Source organism: Hemiscyllium ocellatum, chromosome 18 (assembly GCF_020745735.1).
Source record: "Hemiscyllium ocellatum isolate sHemOce1 chromosome 18, sHemOce1.pat.X.cur, whole genome shotgun sequence".
NCBI classification, from domain to species: domain Eukaryota; kingdom Metazoa; phylum Chordata; class Chondrichthyes; order Orectolobiformes; family Hemiscylliidae; genus Hemiscyllium; species Hemiscyllium ocellatum.
Window position 1 is genome coordinate 69,571,737 of NC_083418.1, and position 16,272 is coordinate 69,588,008.

Here is a 16,272-nt window from a genome sequence, read left to right on the forward strand (position 1 = left end):
GGAAGCTTTCACTGTTTTGGGGTCATTAATTGAGCTTGTTTTTTTTCCCTTTGAGCAAATACTAACATTTTTATGGTATAACATTTTATGTAAGATTTTAAAAAGACAATATGTACTAAAATTGACTAGTGGATATCAAAGAAACTAGTCAATAGGGTTTCATTAATTCCAGTAATTTAACATCATGTTACTCACAAATGGAGGCCTACACATAATAAATTGTTTTTTGTGTAAACCATTTTCAACAGTATTGATAAACTGCAAAAGCTCTTAAACATACAATTTTCGCTAATGTCAAGAAAAAAGTTACATTCAGTTACGCTGATTCTTTGAAGATTTTATTACGAATGTGAATTTGGGGGAAAATTGGATTGCACCTTCACAGAAAAACAACTTGTGATTTGCACCCAGTTTTCTGGTGAAGTTCTACCCCACCATCTATAATGTTGCCACAGTAAAGTGTGAATGTTAAGAAAATTATTGCAGCTGCATTGAGTGAGGAAGGGACCCAGCTGTATGACAGTGGCATGCTTCAGTCAGTAATAATTTACATGTCGGGTAAGAAAATAGAACACTCAGAGTTTCAATAAATTTAACACTTTTTTGGGGGCCAGGTAGAAGCTAACTGAAAAATTACACATAAAATAGTTGTGCTCCTGGACAGCTGATAAATCAAACACTTTTGCAGGTTCAGTTGCAGTCCACAGATATACTTTCCCATTATCAACACTGATCATGAAATGTACCAATTCATCTGAACACAGTATATTTGAAAACAATCTTGCCTTTTATTGTTAGTATTAGCAACAACCTATTTTTAAATATATTGTCCAGATACATAAAATGGGAACCGGTATTTCTAAATTGTTGATAACTATTTTTATGTAAAATGTGCTGCAGCCAAATACCCATGCGGTACAAATGGACTAATCTGTGGAAAACAAAATCATGTTAAAGTATTCTGGAAAACTGTCTCTTTCGGAAATAGCTGAACATTCTAATAGTGATTTCATGCCAAACAGATAAAGTAATGGAGAAGCTGTGCATTTGTGGATATTTTAATCCAGATATTTGTCAATCTAATTTTCCTGGATAATATGATAGCAATTTTCTGTCTAATGAATTGCAGCATTTTGCAATCCGGTCCAATCTTCAAGTCCATCTTTCTACTTCAGACTAAATATTCAGAATAATGAGTAGTTTAAAATGAAAACCAGCAGAGCCAGTGCAACGATGGAGCAACTTTGTGAAAATAAATTCGCACCATGGTAAATGATATAAGAATGTGATTATATATTTCATTAGGGTTTTTAAAACGACAGAATCTCTGGCGTTACGATAGAACAGCAACGCGCAGACCACGTATGTTTTTGATTATGTAGGACGGGGTGTTTCTAAATCTGAAATAGTTTCCTGAACTCCACAAGGATTTTATTTTGTCAAATGCGCAGTCTTTCTTACCATATTACTTTAATCTTACTTCTCCCCCTCCCCCCAAACAACTATCTAACGCGTAAAAGAAAACGTAAGAAACGCGGCGTGAGGATATAGAGTTTATATTTTGGGTGCACGAGGAAAATAGGTTTCACTTCAATCAAATGCATTAGCAGTCCTCAAGCTGCAAATACTTAAACTTTTCAAGATGCCTCTGGTCTGATTGACAGTCAGGAGTTAGCGTCGGTGCAAATACAGAGTCATATCGCCTCACGTAGCAAGCGTTTTATCGAGTATGCTGGAACAGGTGGGCTGACGGGCATATGCAGGGTAGAGTGGCTATTTTAGAAGCATCGTCTACAATTGGAGAAAGGATCTAAATAGCAAATCCTACTTTGATGCCTGAAGATCGAGATTAGCGAATTCTGCAGCTATAAACAGACTGAAGCGAAAGCCATCCACATTTTCAATTTGAGCATGGTTAAAATAATTGGAGTTCAATAAACACCTGCTAATGATCTTGATGGTATGTGTTTTATTTTGTGCAGAGATTGAAAGAAATGGGGGTGGTGAAAATGAGCTAAATTGAGACTGATGGCAAACACTATTAACATATGAAAGATGTTTATTTTTCCAGAAATATGGTTAAAGCAGCTTACTGCTCGACAGTACAAAAATAGTCGACCGCTTGTCGAATTTACAATGATGCATGATCTAATGCTTTAAACGAAAACGTATGCCTTCAGTCAATCACAAACCGCTGGTTTATTTCAATTCTTCTCTAATCGCTCTCCCCACCATCTCTCAAAATGTTTAAAACAAACGGTCAGTCATACAATTCAATTTGCCTCCTGAACACTAAATCTCACGATTAAAATCAAACGTTGTATTTTCTCATAACGTTTGATAAAGAAGTCTGACAGTTTGCTGTCGGTCACAGTTGCATGTTTAACCTCATCTCCCTCTCTCTGCTGTTCAGCATCTGCAGTGAAAAGATTGGCCGCAGTTAGCCATCAATGTATCAAAGGAAACTGCATCTAAGTAAACCAATAACCAAATCAATGCTGCTGTTAAATTGTCGCTCCCACTATTACATTGCGCACTTAAAATTAATTTCTTTCAGGTCAAAGTTTACAATAAGAACAAAAGGCAAATGCAGAGGGAATTGTGAGGAATGCAAAAATAAAGCCTTCAAACAAATTGCATTCCTTAGTGGCTCAGTCTGGCTGTACTTTACTCCCCTGCAAAGGCCCCATTTTTTTTCAGAGAAATGCTAGATTAATAACTGTCTTTCCCCTGAGCTATGCTGGTCAAAATATCGTCATTTAAAATTTTTGTAAGTGTTATAATAATTCTATTTACTTCCGTAGTATCCCTCTCATACCCCAAGTCAGATAAATATATACTTCCTGGAGCACCAGCTTCTGAAAATTAAAGAAAAACAGAGGCACATGAAGCTAAGTGACATTGGAAAGACTGGACATAATTGTCCAATGAGGTGAAAAGCTGCATTCTTTAAACGTAAATTAGATGATTGTAAAAAAGGAACATGGGAAAAATAGAAGCAACAGGGCTGCAGGTTGAATGTGCATAGCCCTGGGTAAGAGTTGTTCACAGGTCAGGTGGGGTGGACTACTTCCTGCCCTGTTTATTATATCATAAAGGCCCACTAGGAACGTTAAACCTTTGCTGCTGCTTCTTCCATTTTAATACTCCAAAAAAAAGGAAACCTTTTGTAGCAAACTAACATTTAACTGGTGACCATAAGACATAGGAGTGGAAGTAAGGCCATTCGGCCCAGCGAGTCCACTTCACTATTTAATCGTGGCTGATGGGCATTTCAACTCCACTTAGCCCTTAATTCCATGTGACATCAAGAATTTATCAATCTCTGCCTTGAAGACATTTAGCATCCTGGCCTCCACTGCACTCTGCGGCAATGAATTCCACAGGCCCACCACTCTCTGGCTGAAGAAATGTCTCCGCATTTCTGTTCTGAATTTACCCCCTCTAATTCTAAGGCTGTGTCCACAGATCCTAGTCTCCCCACCTAACGGAAACAATTTCTTAGCGTCCACCCTTTCCAAGCCATATATTATCTTGTAAGTTTTTATTAGATCGCCCCTTAACCTTCTAAACTCCAGTGAGTACAATCCCAGGATCCTCAGCCATTCCTCTTATGTTAGACCTACCATTCCAGGGATCATCCGTGTGAATCGCCGCTGGACACACTCCAGTGCCAGTATGTCCTTCCTGAGGTGTGGGGACCAAAACTAGACACAGTACTCCAAATGGGCCCTAACCAGAGCTTTATAAAGTCTCAGTAGCACATCGCTGCTTTTATATTCCAACCCTCTGGAGATAAATAACAACATTGCATTTGTTTTCTTAATCACGGATTCAACCTGCATGTTTACCTTTAGAGAATCCTCGACTAGTACTCCCAGATCCTTTTGTACTTTGGCTTTATGAATTTTCTCACCGTTTAGAAAGTAGTCCATGCTTGTATTCTTTTTTCCAAAGTGCAAGATCTCGCATTTGCTCACATTGAACTTCATCAGCCATTTCCTGGACCACTCTCCCAAACTGTCTAGATCCTTCTGCAGCCTCCCCACTTCCTCAGTACTACCTGCCTGTCCACCTATCTTCGTATCATTGGCAAACTTCGCTAGAATGCCCCCAGTCCCTCCATCCAGATCATTAATATATAACGTGAACAGCTGCGCCCCAACACTGAACCCTGTGGGACACCGCTTGTCACTGGCTGCCATTCCGAAAAAGAACCTCTTATCCTAACACTCTGCCTTCTGTCAGACAGCAAATCCTCAATCCATAGATACAAACAATGACTGCAGATGCTGGAAACCAGATTCTAGATTAGTGGTGCTGGAAGAGCACAGCAGTTCAGACAGCATCCAAGGAGCAGTAAGACTCGATTTTACTGCTCCTCGGATGTGCCTGAACTGCTGTGCTCTTCCAGCACCACTAATCCAGAATCCTCAATCCATGCCAGTAGCTCACCTCGAACACTATGGGCCCTCACCTTACTCAGCAGCCTCCCGTGTGGCACCTTATCGAAGGTCTTTTGGAAGTCTAGATCTTCTACATCCACTGGGCTTCCCTGGTCTAACTTACTTGTAACCTCTTCAAAGAATTCTAACAGGTTTGTCAGGCATGACCTCCCCTTTACTAAATCCATGTTGACTTGTTCTAATGTTCTAATCCGACCCTGCTCTTCCAAGAATTTAGAAACCTCATCCTTAACGATGGATTTTAGAATTTTACCAACAACCAAGGTTAGGCTAATTAGCCTATAATTTTCCATCTTTTGTCTTGATCCTTTCTTGAACAATGGGGTTACAACAGTGGTTTTCCAATTATCCAGGTCTTTCCCTGACTCTAGTGACTTTGAAAGATCTCAACCAATGCCTCCGCTATTTCCTCAGCCACCTCCCTCAGAACTCTAGGATGTAGCCCATCGGGGCCAGATTTCTCAATTTTAACACCTTTTAACTTTTCTAGTACTCTCTCTTCTGTAATGGCAACCATACTCAACTCAGCCCCCTGACTCCCTTTAATTGTTGGGATATTACTCATGTCTTCCACTATTAAGTTCTCCAGCTATTTCCTTATCTCCCATCACTAGCCTTCTAGCATCAGTTTGAAGTGGCCCAATGTCTACTTTTGCCTGTCGTTTGTTCCGTATGTATTGAAAGAAACTTTACTATCCTTTCTAATATTACTGGCTAGCCTACCTTCATATTTGATCCTCTCCTTCCTTATTTCTCTCTTTGTTATCCTCTGTTTGTTTTTGTAGCCTTCCCAATCTTCTGATTTCCCACTGCTCTTGGCCACTTTATAGGATCTCTCTTTTTCTTTGATACATTTCCTGACTTCCTTTGTCAGCCATGGCTGTCTAATCCCTCCCCGGATAATCTCTCTTTTCTTGGGGATGAACCTCTGTACTGTGTCCTCAATTATACCCACAAACTCCTGCCATTTTTGCTCCACTGTCTTCCCTGCTACGCTCTGCTTCCAATCGATTTTCGTCAGTTCCTCTTTCATGCCCTTATAATTACCTTTGTCTAACTGTAACACCATTACATCCGATTTTGCCTTCTCTCTTTCAAACTGCAGACTGAACTCTACCATATTATGATCGCTGCTTCGTAAGTGTTCCCTTACTTTAAGATCTTTTATAAAGTCTGGTTCATTACATAGCACTAGGTCCAAAAAAGCCTGCTCCCTTGTGGGCTCCATGACAAGCTGTTCCAAAAAGCCATCCTGTAAGCATTCCAAGAATTCCCTTTCTTTGGATCCACTGGCAACATTATTTACCCAGTCCACCTGCATATTGAAGTTCTCCCATGATCACCGTGACTATGCCTTTCTGACACGCCTTCTCTATTTCCCGGTACATGTTGCGCCCCTGGTCCTGACCACTGTTAGGAGATCGGTATATAACTCCCATTATGTTTTTTTTGCCTTTGTGGTTCCTCAATTCCACCCACACAGACTCCACATCATCCGACCCTATGTCATTCAGTGCCCTAGATTTAATTTTGTTCTTAACTAACAAGGTCACCCCGCCCCCTCTGCCCACCTCCCTGTCTTTTCGATAAGTTGTAAATCCTAGGATGTTTAACTGCCAGTCCTGACCCCCCTGTAACCATGTCTCTGTGATGTCTACCACATCATAATCATTCACGATGATCAGTGCTGTTAGTTCATCTACTTTGTTATGAATGCTACGAGCATTCAGGTAAAGTGCCTTAATGCTAACATTCTTATCATTACAGATATTGGAAGTCATAAGATGTCCTAAAAGTTATCCTTCCTTTTTGTTGCATTCCTAATCTGCCTCAAGGTTAAATCCACCTGCACACATGCTATCCTCCTGCTTATCTTTCCATTTAACTCCATACTCCCTGTTGTTTTCACTTTCACTTACCCCCCAACTCAGAATTTAAAGTCCTACTGACCACCCTATTTATCCTCTTCGCTAGAACACTGGTACCTGATCGGTTCAGGTGGAGACCGTCCCAACGGTACAGATCCCCCCGGTTCCAAAACTGATGCCAATGCCCCATGAAATGGAATCCCTCTCTCCCACACCAATCCCTTAGCCAAGTGTTTACTTCCCTAATTTTCTTATCCCTATGCCAATTGGCACATGGCTCGGGCAGTAATCCGGAGATTATGAGGACCTGCACTTCAATTTCCTTCCTAGTACTTGATAATCCCCAAACAGGTCCTCTACCCTAGCTTTGCCTATGTTGTTAGTCCCAACGTGGACCACAACAACTGGATCCTCCCCCTCCCGCTCCAACATCCTTTCAAGCCGGTTGGAGATGTCCCGCACCCTGGCATCGGGCAGGCAACACACCATGCGAGATTCCTGATCTGGCTTGCATAGGATACTATCTGTCCCCCTAATTATAGAATCCCCTATAACAACAACTTGTCTTTTTGCTCCCCCCTCTTGAATGGCCTTCTGCACCATGGTGCCGTGATCAGCTGGGTCATCCTATCCGGAGCCCTTTTGCTCATCCGTACAGGGAGCAAGAATCTCATACCTGTCGGACAAGGTCAAGGGCTGAGGCTCCTGCACTCCTGAACTCAAGTTCCCCCGCCTGCCTCACTTATAGTCACACTCTGATGTCCTTGATCACTAACTGAATATGAATTACTTAATCTCCCAGGTGTGACTACCTCCTGAAACAAAGCGTCCAGGTAACTCTCCCCCTCCCGGATGTGCCAGTGTTTGAAGCTCAGATTCTAGATCATCAACTCTGAGCTGGAGTTCTTCCAGCAACTAACACTTGCTGCAGATGTGGTCACTGCCATTCACAATGGGATCAGCCAGCTCCCACATCATACAGCTACAGCACATCACCCCCCCAGCCATCTCTGCTTAGTTAATTACTTTATTACTTTGTATAGGTTTGAGTTAAAATACTTTCTGATACCTCTCTGCTATAGTCTTTTTCTAAAAAACCAATTAATAGATAAACCATAAAAAGTAATTTTTTAACCGTTCACCGATAAAGAAATAGAAAATCCTTACCTTTACAAACCAGAGTCCTATGTTTGGTTGTGGGTGGTGGGAGACACAACACGTGTAGTGTCTCGGGTTCAGCCACTGCCCAGATATATTACCGGCTGACCCCTTGTCGTCGCTCCCGCTCTTCCTACTTATTAACTAGGTTAGAGGAGAAGGGTGGGTGGGAGACACTACAGTTGTAGAGTCTCGGGTTTAGCCGCCTTGCTGATATATATGGTCACTGTTTTCCTTCCCATCTGCCTCTCCCGTCCAGATCACTTCCTCCACTGCTCCCGCTCCTTCTCTGCTGCTGCTCGCACTTAAAAATCTAACCCAATACTATCAAAATAAAATACATCGAACAGTAAGTCTGAAACAAAATAAATTAGTCCTAAAAGTGATTAGCACAAAAATAACCACAAGAATACATTCAGAATGTTCCAGTTACCAGAAAAATTATAATCACTCGCTTGTCCTGTGGCTGATTAATTTCATAGCTTCACCTTTTCTAGTTCCGTAACTGATTACCAAAAGAGAGGCCCAACAATTTCAATATGAAGCTATTCAGTATGAAGCTGATGTGAACAAAATATTAACAAGAGCTCAAAAGAAAAGAATAATGTTAAAAATCAGTAAACCAAGGGAGTCATACAGTTCAGCCATGATCTGATTGAATGGTGTTAACAGTCATCAAAGCTAAACTGGCTGACTCTTGTTCCTTCGTAAACCCTTTCAAGGCTTTCAGAAGCTTGTGATACCCTCATCTTCCACATTGCTGAAATATTGCTTCTTTTTTGTCTAATGATACATCACCAAGACCACTTCCTGTTCTGTAGCCATGTTGCATAAAATTGGTTACATTTTGTTGTTAAGGTTACAAGAAGCAGTGCTTTGGAAAACTAACCCAGACTTTGCAGATTAAACATTCTGTAGTCCTCTCAGTTCAGGAGTTTTTTTTATGTGTAGAACAAATTCAAACACAATGTGGCAGGAACATTTTAAAAAGTGCAATGCATTTGTGGGTCATCTATTGCAGTTTAAATAAAGTAACATTACAAGGTCAGCGTGAAAAGTCTTAACAAGCCCCATATTTCTGTCCACAATCGTGAGAGATGAGCAGATCACAAGCCAATTTGCTAAATGTTAATCATTTCCCATTTCCAAAGCTTTGGCATCATGAAGAAGTTTAAAACTCATTTTTTTAACTCGCTTTTTTAAAAGAAATGTCACAAGTATTTTACGGAAAACAAAATTCACTCGAGTTACTGTAATTAATACTGTGAGCTAAATTTCGGCACAAAACATCAACTGGGTGTTGCCGTTTCTTCCCACAGTCAAAAATTGTGCAGGTTAGGATTATCCATGCTAAATTGCCCATGGTGTCCAGGTATGTGTAGGACAGGTGAATCAGCCATTGGTAATGCAGGATGCTGTTTAGAGGGTTTGTGCAGACTCAGTGGGCTGAATGGCCTACCTCCACACTGTAAGGATTCTGTGAATAATTTACAAAATATGAAGTAAAGACATTTCAAATACAATACACCTGATCAGTTGCTTATGCGTATTAGCAAGAGCAGGAGTAGGTTGTTTGACCCTTCAAACCTCTTCCACCATTTAATAAGATCATGGCTGATTTTATTAGAAATTTAAGTCCACATTCCACCCAATAACTTTTAAACCCTTGCTTAGCAAGAGTCGATCCACTTCTGCCTTTAAAACCTGCTTCCAGTGCGTTTTCAGGAAGAGAGTCCTGAAGTTGCAGTCTGAACCTTTTTTTAAACCATATCTCTTTTGAATTTACGACCCTTGAATTTACTTTGCATCAGAGTTCACTGAGGAATGGGAGGTTTTGAATGCTGAGATTAGAGATAGAAGTTTGTTTACTCTGGATCATGTTGACATAAGGAGGGAAGATATGTTGAGTAGACTAAAGGATATTAAGGTGGACAAATCCCCAGGACCTTATGGGATCTGTCCTGGGTTGCTGAGGGAGGCGGGACAGGAAATATTTGGGGTCCTGACAGATATCTTTGTAGCATCCTTAAACACAGGTGAGGTGCCGGAGGACCGGAGGGTTGCTCATGTTGTCCCTCTGTACAAGAAGGGTAGTAGGGATATTCCAGGTAACTACAGACCAGTGTGCCTGACGTCAATGGTGGGAAAGTTGCTGGAGAACATACTGAGAGATAAAATCTATTTATATTTGGAAAAGAATGGGCTTATCAGTGAAAGGAAACATGGTTTTGTGCAGGGTAGATCATGCCTTACCAACTTAATAAGAGTTCTTTGAGGAAGTGTTCAAGTTGATAGATAAGGAAGGGCTGTAGACCTCATATACATGGACATTAGTAAGGCGTTTGATAAGGTTCCCCATGGTAAACTAATGGAGAAAGTGAAATCACATGGTGTGCAGGGTGTTCCAGTTAGGTGGATTAAGAACTAGTTGAGCAGCGGACACAGATAATAGTAGTTGAAGGGAGTTTCTCGAAAAGGAGAAACTTGACCAGTGGTGTTCCACAGGGATCATTGCTGGAGTCATTGTTGTTTGTCATATACATAAATGATCTGGAAGAGGGCATTGTTGGTCTAATCAGTAAGTTTGCAGATGACACGAAGTTTGGTGGAGTAGCAGAAAGCATAGGGGACTGCCAAAGAATACAGGAGAATATAGATAGACTGGAGAGTTGGGCGGAGAAGTGGCAGATGGAGTTCAATCCAGGCAAATATGAGGTGATGCATTTTGGGAAGTCTAATTCAAGAGTAAACTATACTTTAAATGGAAGAGTCTTGGGAAAAGTTGATGAGCGGAGATCTGGGAGTTCAGGTCCATTGTACCCTGAAGGTGGCTGCATAGGTGGATAGAATGGTCAAGACAGAATATGGTATGTTTGCCTTCATCAGACGGGGTATTGAATATTAGAGCTAGCAGGTCATGTTGAAATTGTACAAGACTTTGGTTCAGCCGCATTTAGAATACTGTGTACAGTTCTGGTTGCCACATTACCAAAAGGATGTGGACGCTTTGGAGAGGGTGCAGAGAAGGTTTATGAGGATGTTGCCTGGTATGGAAGGTGCTAGCTATGAAGAGAGGTTGAGTAGGTTAGGATTGTTTTCATTAGAAAACAGGAGATGGGGGCGGGGGTGGGAGCTGATTGAGGTCTACAAAATCACAAAGGGTATAGACAGGGTAGATAGAGATATCCTGCTCCTCGGATGCTACCTGACCTGCTGTGCTTTTCCAGCGCCACTCTAATCTAGACTCTGATTTCCAGCATCCGCAGTCCTCACTTTTGCCTAGAGATTAGCTTTTTCCTAGGGTGAGGGATTCAATAATGTGAGGTCACATGTTCAAGGTGAGAGGAGAAAAGTTTAAAGGGGATATACGCAGCAAGTACTTTACACAGATGGTGGTAGGTGTTTGGTATGTATTGTTAGTAGAGGTAGTAGAGGCAGGCAAGGTAGATCCATTTAAGGTGCATCTGGACAGATGCATGAGTAGGTGGAGAGCAGAGGGATACAAATGCTTAGGAATTGGGCGATAGGTTTATACAGTGGATTTGGATCAGCTCAGAAAATGAATACTGTATATCCACAAGTTCCCCTTTACCAACAGCATGTTATTTCCTCAAAGAATTTGAGCAGACTAGTATGATTTGCCTATTTCAAAATGATTTTGACTCAAGCAAATTATCATGAATTTTAAGCTTCCAGCTAGAACATCTTTAATAAGAATTTATGATTGGAGACAGAAAGCAGGAAATTACTCCTATCATTTTTGAATAAAGGAATTATATTGGCTATCTTCTAATCTAAAAGGACCTTTCACCAGTCTCGAAAAGCATGGTGCTGTAAAAAGCAGAGCAGGTCAGGTATTATCCAAGGAGCAGGAGAGTTGATGTTTTGGGCTGGACCCTTCATCAGGATGAGTGGTTAGCAATGCTGCCTCACAGCGCCAGAGACCCGGGTTCAATTCCCGCCTAGGCAACTGTCTGTGTGGAGTTTACACATTCTCCCCGTGTCTGCGTAGGTTTCCTCTGGGTGCTCCGGTTTCCTCCCACAGTCCAAAAATGTGCAAGTTAGGTGAATTGGCCATGCTAAATTGCCCGTAGTGTTAGGTAAAGGGGTAAATGTAGGGGAATGGGTCTGGGTGAGTTGCTCTTTGGAGGGTCGGTGTGGACTTGCTGCGCTGAAGGTCCTGTTTCCACACTGTAAGTAATCTAATCTAATCTAATCTAAAATGTCTAGCATCTGCAGTCCTTACTATCTCCTTTCCCCAGTTTACTTAGTTTTAGAGAAACAAAACCAAAGCATTAAAAATCAACTAAACACTTCTTTTATGATTCTAGGATGAAATCTATCAACTTCCGGACATTTGTCAGCTAACAAATTCCACAGTTCCAATTCTCTTGATTGTAATTTTTCTGAGTTCCTTCCCTCTTCCATTTCCTGATTTATCATTGTTTCTGAGATTTTCTTATCTACTCTATAATGAAGACTGATGGAAAATACCTGTTAATTCATCTGCCATGCCTTTACTTTTCACTATCAATTCTCAAATTCACTCTCTTTTGGAACAACGTTTATTAATATTTATTAAAAATCTTACAATCTATTTTTATATTTCCAGTTAGACTTTTCTTGTATTCTAATTTTTCACTCCTTTTAAAGCTTTTAGCCATTCTTTGCTGTCCAATCTTTTGACCCACCCCTTTTCTTTACACAATTATATGGTTTTAATTAAATTTGATGCCTCTATTACCATTTCTACTCAATCACAGATGATCGATCTGTCCTTGGAATTGTTTTCTCTCCTTAGAATGTATCCACTCTGATTTTTGAAATATCCCCTCAAATGTTTACAATTGCTTCTCTGTTGACTAATTCCTTTACCTAAGTTTCCAGGTCACTTGAGCAAGCTCTGCTTTCATGCACACACAATTCCATTATTGAAGTTCAAAAATTAATTTCAGACCCACTCCTCTCAATAGGAATGTAAAATTCAATCATATTATCATTGGTCCTACCTAAAAGCCCACTTTCACTTTGTGTTTATTACTTAAGCCTATCTCATTGTACAATACCAGGTCTGATATAGCCTGCTCTCAGGTTGACTCCAAAACATGTTATTTTAAGAAACAATCCCATTCTATGAACTCACTATCTGACATATTCTTTCCCAACGGATTTTTCCAAGCTATATGTAGTTTAAAAGCTCCCACGATTATCACCAAGCCTTTCTGACAAGCTTCCATTATTTCTTATTTTAAGTTTCACATTATCATGTGGTTACAGACAGGTGGTCTATACACCACTCCCACAGGTCCTGTCTTGCTTTTACCATTTCTCATCTGTACACAAATCATTTCTATATGCTGGTTTTCTGAACTAGGGTCATCCTTCTTGTTGTGCTAATACAATCATTGAAGAGAAAGTGAGGACTGCAGATGCTGGAGATCAGAGCTGAAAATGTGTTGCTGGAAAAGTTCAGCAGGTCAGGCAGCATCCAAAGAGCAGGAGAATTGATGTTTCGGGCATGAGCCCTTCTTTGGGAGCCCTTCTTCAGCTCATTCCTGAAGAAGGGCTCATGCCCGAAACGTCGATTCTCCTCCTCTTTGGATGCTGCCTGACCTGCTGCGCTTTTCCAGCAACACATTTTCAGCTCTAATACAATCATTAACTACCAGAGACATCCTTACACCATAATAGTAAAACAAAGTACTGTGGATTCTGGAGATCTGAAACAAAAACAGAAATTGTTGACAAAACTCAGTAGGTCTGGCAGCATCTTTTGGGAAGAAAGCAGAGTCAACATTTCAAATCCAGTGACTATTCATCAGAATAGTTGGCAGATCAAATTTGATCCCATGCCCCCCTATTTAAAATCCTCTCTACTTCCCTAGTTACATGGTTCACCAGTATAATTTAGATGGACAGCATCCTAATGATATAGATCCCACTTTTTCCAGAACGATGCCAGTTCCCTTACAAACCAGAACTCACTTCTCATTCATCAGTTTTTGCACCACACCATCTCTAATCTGATTTGCGCCCTATGCCAATTTTCACTTGGTTCAGAGTAATAATCAGGAATTGATAACCTTTTTGAGATTCTGCTTCTTAATTTGGTGTCTAGCTCCTTACATTGTGCAGAACCTGATTCTTTGTCCTGCATATAACTTTGGAACTAAGAGTGTAATGATAACCATGAAACTAATAATTGATGGAAAAATCTATTTGGTTCACCAATATCCATTAGGGAAGGAAACTGCTGTCCTTGCCTAGTCTGGCTTACATGTGACTCCTGACCACAATGTGATTGACTCTTAACTGCCCTCTCTGGGCAATAAATGCTGGCATAAGGAGTGATGCCCACATCCCATGAACAAAAATGGACTGCACAGTAGATCCCCCTTCTACTGCAAGACTTTCTTTATTCAAGGGATTTGGATGTCAATGGCACCAGATTTTATGGGCTCATTAATACTAATCAGTTGAGAAAGTGGTGTTGAGCTACCTTTTTGAACCTCTGCAATACATGTTGTGAAGATATTCACAGAGAATGTCCCAGTATGGAAGTTCCAGGAATCTGCAACTTCAGACTGCAGTAATATAGTTGACTTAATGGTCCTCTCTGATCAGTTAAAGGGCACTTAGGATGGGTAGAAAATGCTGGTCTTGCCAATACCTTCTTCATGGCATGAAATAGTAAAAGGGAAGCAGCAATGCATATAGTCCTGTTTTGCAAATGCTATGTTGGCACCTTATTGTCAGATGCTTGGCATGCATCCTGGAGTTTTGGTACTGGTGAACTAAAAAGATATTCAGAGCCATGTGTTCATAATGTGGTGGAATATAATTCTGCCATTGTTGATGGTCCGTGGATGCCCATCTTTGTGTTACTTTATCAGTGCTGAATTAGTCCCAGTTGGCATGATGAAAATACTTTACAACATGATGGATTTACCGGGACTGTGTAGGGGCTATTTGAACCAATAACCTAAGACTGAAGCATCTACAATGGTTAACTTGCTGAGAATGAGATCGTAGTTTTTCCTTTTGTTAGCTCTCATAACTTCTGTTGCAGGTTCAGTCCATTGACTAGGTCCTTCAGGACTTGACAAGTTCAATAGTTTTGGGCGGCACAGTGGTAATCACTGCTGCCTCACAGTGCCAGAGACCCGGGTTCAGTTCCTGCCTAAGGTGAATGACTGTGTGGAGTTTGCACATTCTCCCCGTGTCTGTGTAGGTTTTCTCCGGTGGTCCGGTTTCCTCCCACAGTCCAAAAACGTGCAGGTTAGGTGAATTGGCCATGCTAAATTGCCTGTAGTGTTAGGTGAAGGGGTAAATATAGGGGAATGGGTCTGGGTGGGTTGCGCTTCGGCAGGTTGGTGTGGACTTGTTGGACCGAAGGGCCTGTTTCCACACTGTAAGTAATCTAAAAATAGTAGTGTTACTGAGCTCCTCCTCATGATTGATAAGGGGGTCTCTCACTCAGGGCACATTGTGCCCTTATCTGAATGTAATAATATAAAATGTACAATGCGTTTTTCAATACTGTTGGAGGCTACACTGGCATAGGGTCCACAGACTTTTATATTAAGTGGAAATATTACTTTGTAGTGGACATACTGGAAACAGACTGTGACCCATACTAACAGAATTGTGAACAATTAGTTTTGAAAAGAGATTAAAATGTATTAAAATAAAACACTTGGAAAACTGACTAGAGGTATAGGAGAAATGAAAACACAGTAGGAATCTCAAACAGGTTCATGAAAATTTTGTGTTCATTTTTCTTCCAGATACAAAACCCATCTTGGATTGGTAATAATGGTGCCTCCTCTCCTGTACCAGCTTGTGTTGTGCCCTGTGAAACGGTAACATCTTGCATGTCCCCACATGCACATGCACATGCTCCAGGTGGGGTGTCTGACTTCCTGGGTGTTTCTGCCCCAGGCAGCCATGTGGGACAGACACATATGGGTGGTCTCTTTGGCACCACTGGGCTCGGAGCTGCTATCAACGCATTTGACATCAGTAATGAACCAGATCGAAAATCGTCCAGCATTGCAGCTTTAAGGATGAAAGCCAAAGAGCACAGCGCTGCAATATCTTGGGCCACATGACCGATATAACAGTATATATTCAAACACTGAAAATACTACAATATTACATAATGCTGGACTAAGGACATAACGCAACATGGAGATTTATAAGCAGCACTTTTTCTATTATAGGTTGGTAGGATTAGAAATGAGGTTTACTCCATCTTCAAAATATTTACATTATACCCCTCAACATACAAGAGACACACTGAAAAATACTCAAAATCCAATGTTTCATTTGAAGTTGATATCCTTAGATTTTAGGCAAACTTGTAAACTTGACAGTAAAATGGCAAGTGAAGGCCGAATACATAATTAGAATTCAACAAGCTTCATAAGAAATTGCAGAGCTCTCTGCATAATATTGGTGTACAAGTGCAGTCATCACTGACCATGAAACTTAAAGTAGATTATAAAAAAACCTATTGTATAGAACATCTTGTAAATTAATTCAAATAACACACCAGCCAAATAGATTAACAGAACACTGTTCTGATGAGAAACACAAGGTAAACACATTTGGGCTCCAGTACCTGTTAGAATGCAAAAATATAAATCTCTTACCTTATTCCATATAGTTTTGAACTATTTCAATTGGCTCCATTTATTGTGAATGCCACCATTAGGTGGCACAGTGCCTGAATATGTGAAGGAACATAGATTTACAATGCCACATCACTGTAAAATGAT

General features: G+C 40.7%; 1 protein-coding gene across 1 annotated transcript in view; it reads left to right on the forward strand.

Annotated features, from left to right (window-relative positions):
- Window positions 1-15,692, forward strand: part of LOC132824265 (homeobox protein aristaless-like 4) — a 49,559-nt gene extending 33,867 nt beyond the window's left edge. The window contains exon 4 of the mRNA XM_060838597.1: window positions 15,280-15,692. Coding sequence (XP_060694580.1) covers window positions 15,280-15,603 — 324 coding nt within the window. The 3' untranslated portion in view covers window positions 15,604-15,692. The remainder of the gene's footprint in view (window positions 1-15,279) is intronic.
- Window positions 15,693-16,272: the final 580 nt, after the last annotated feature.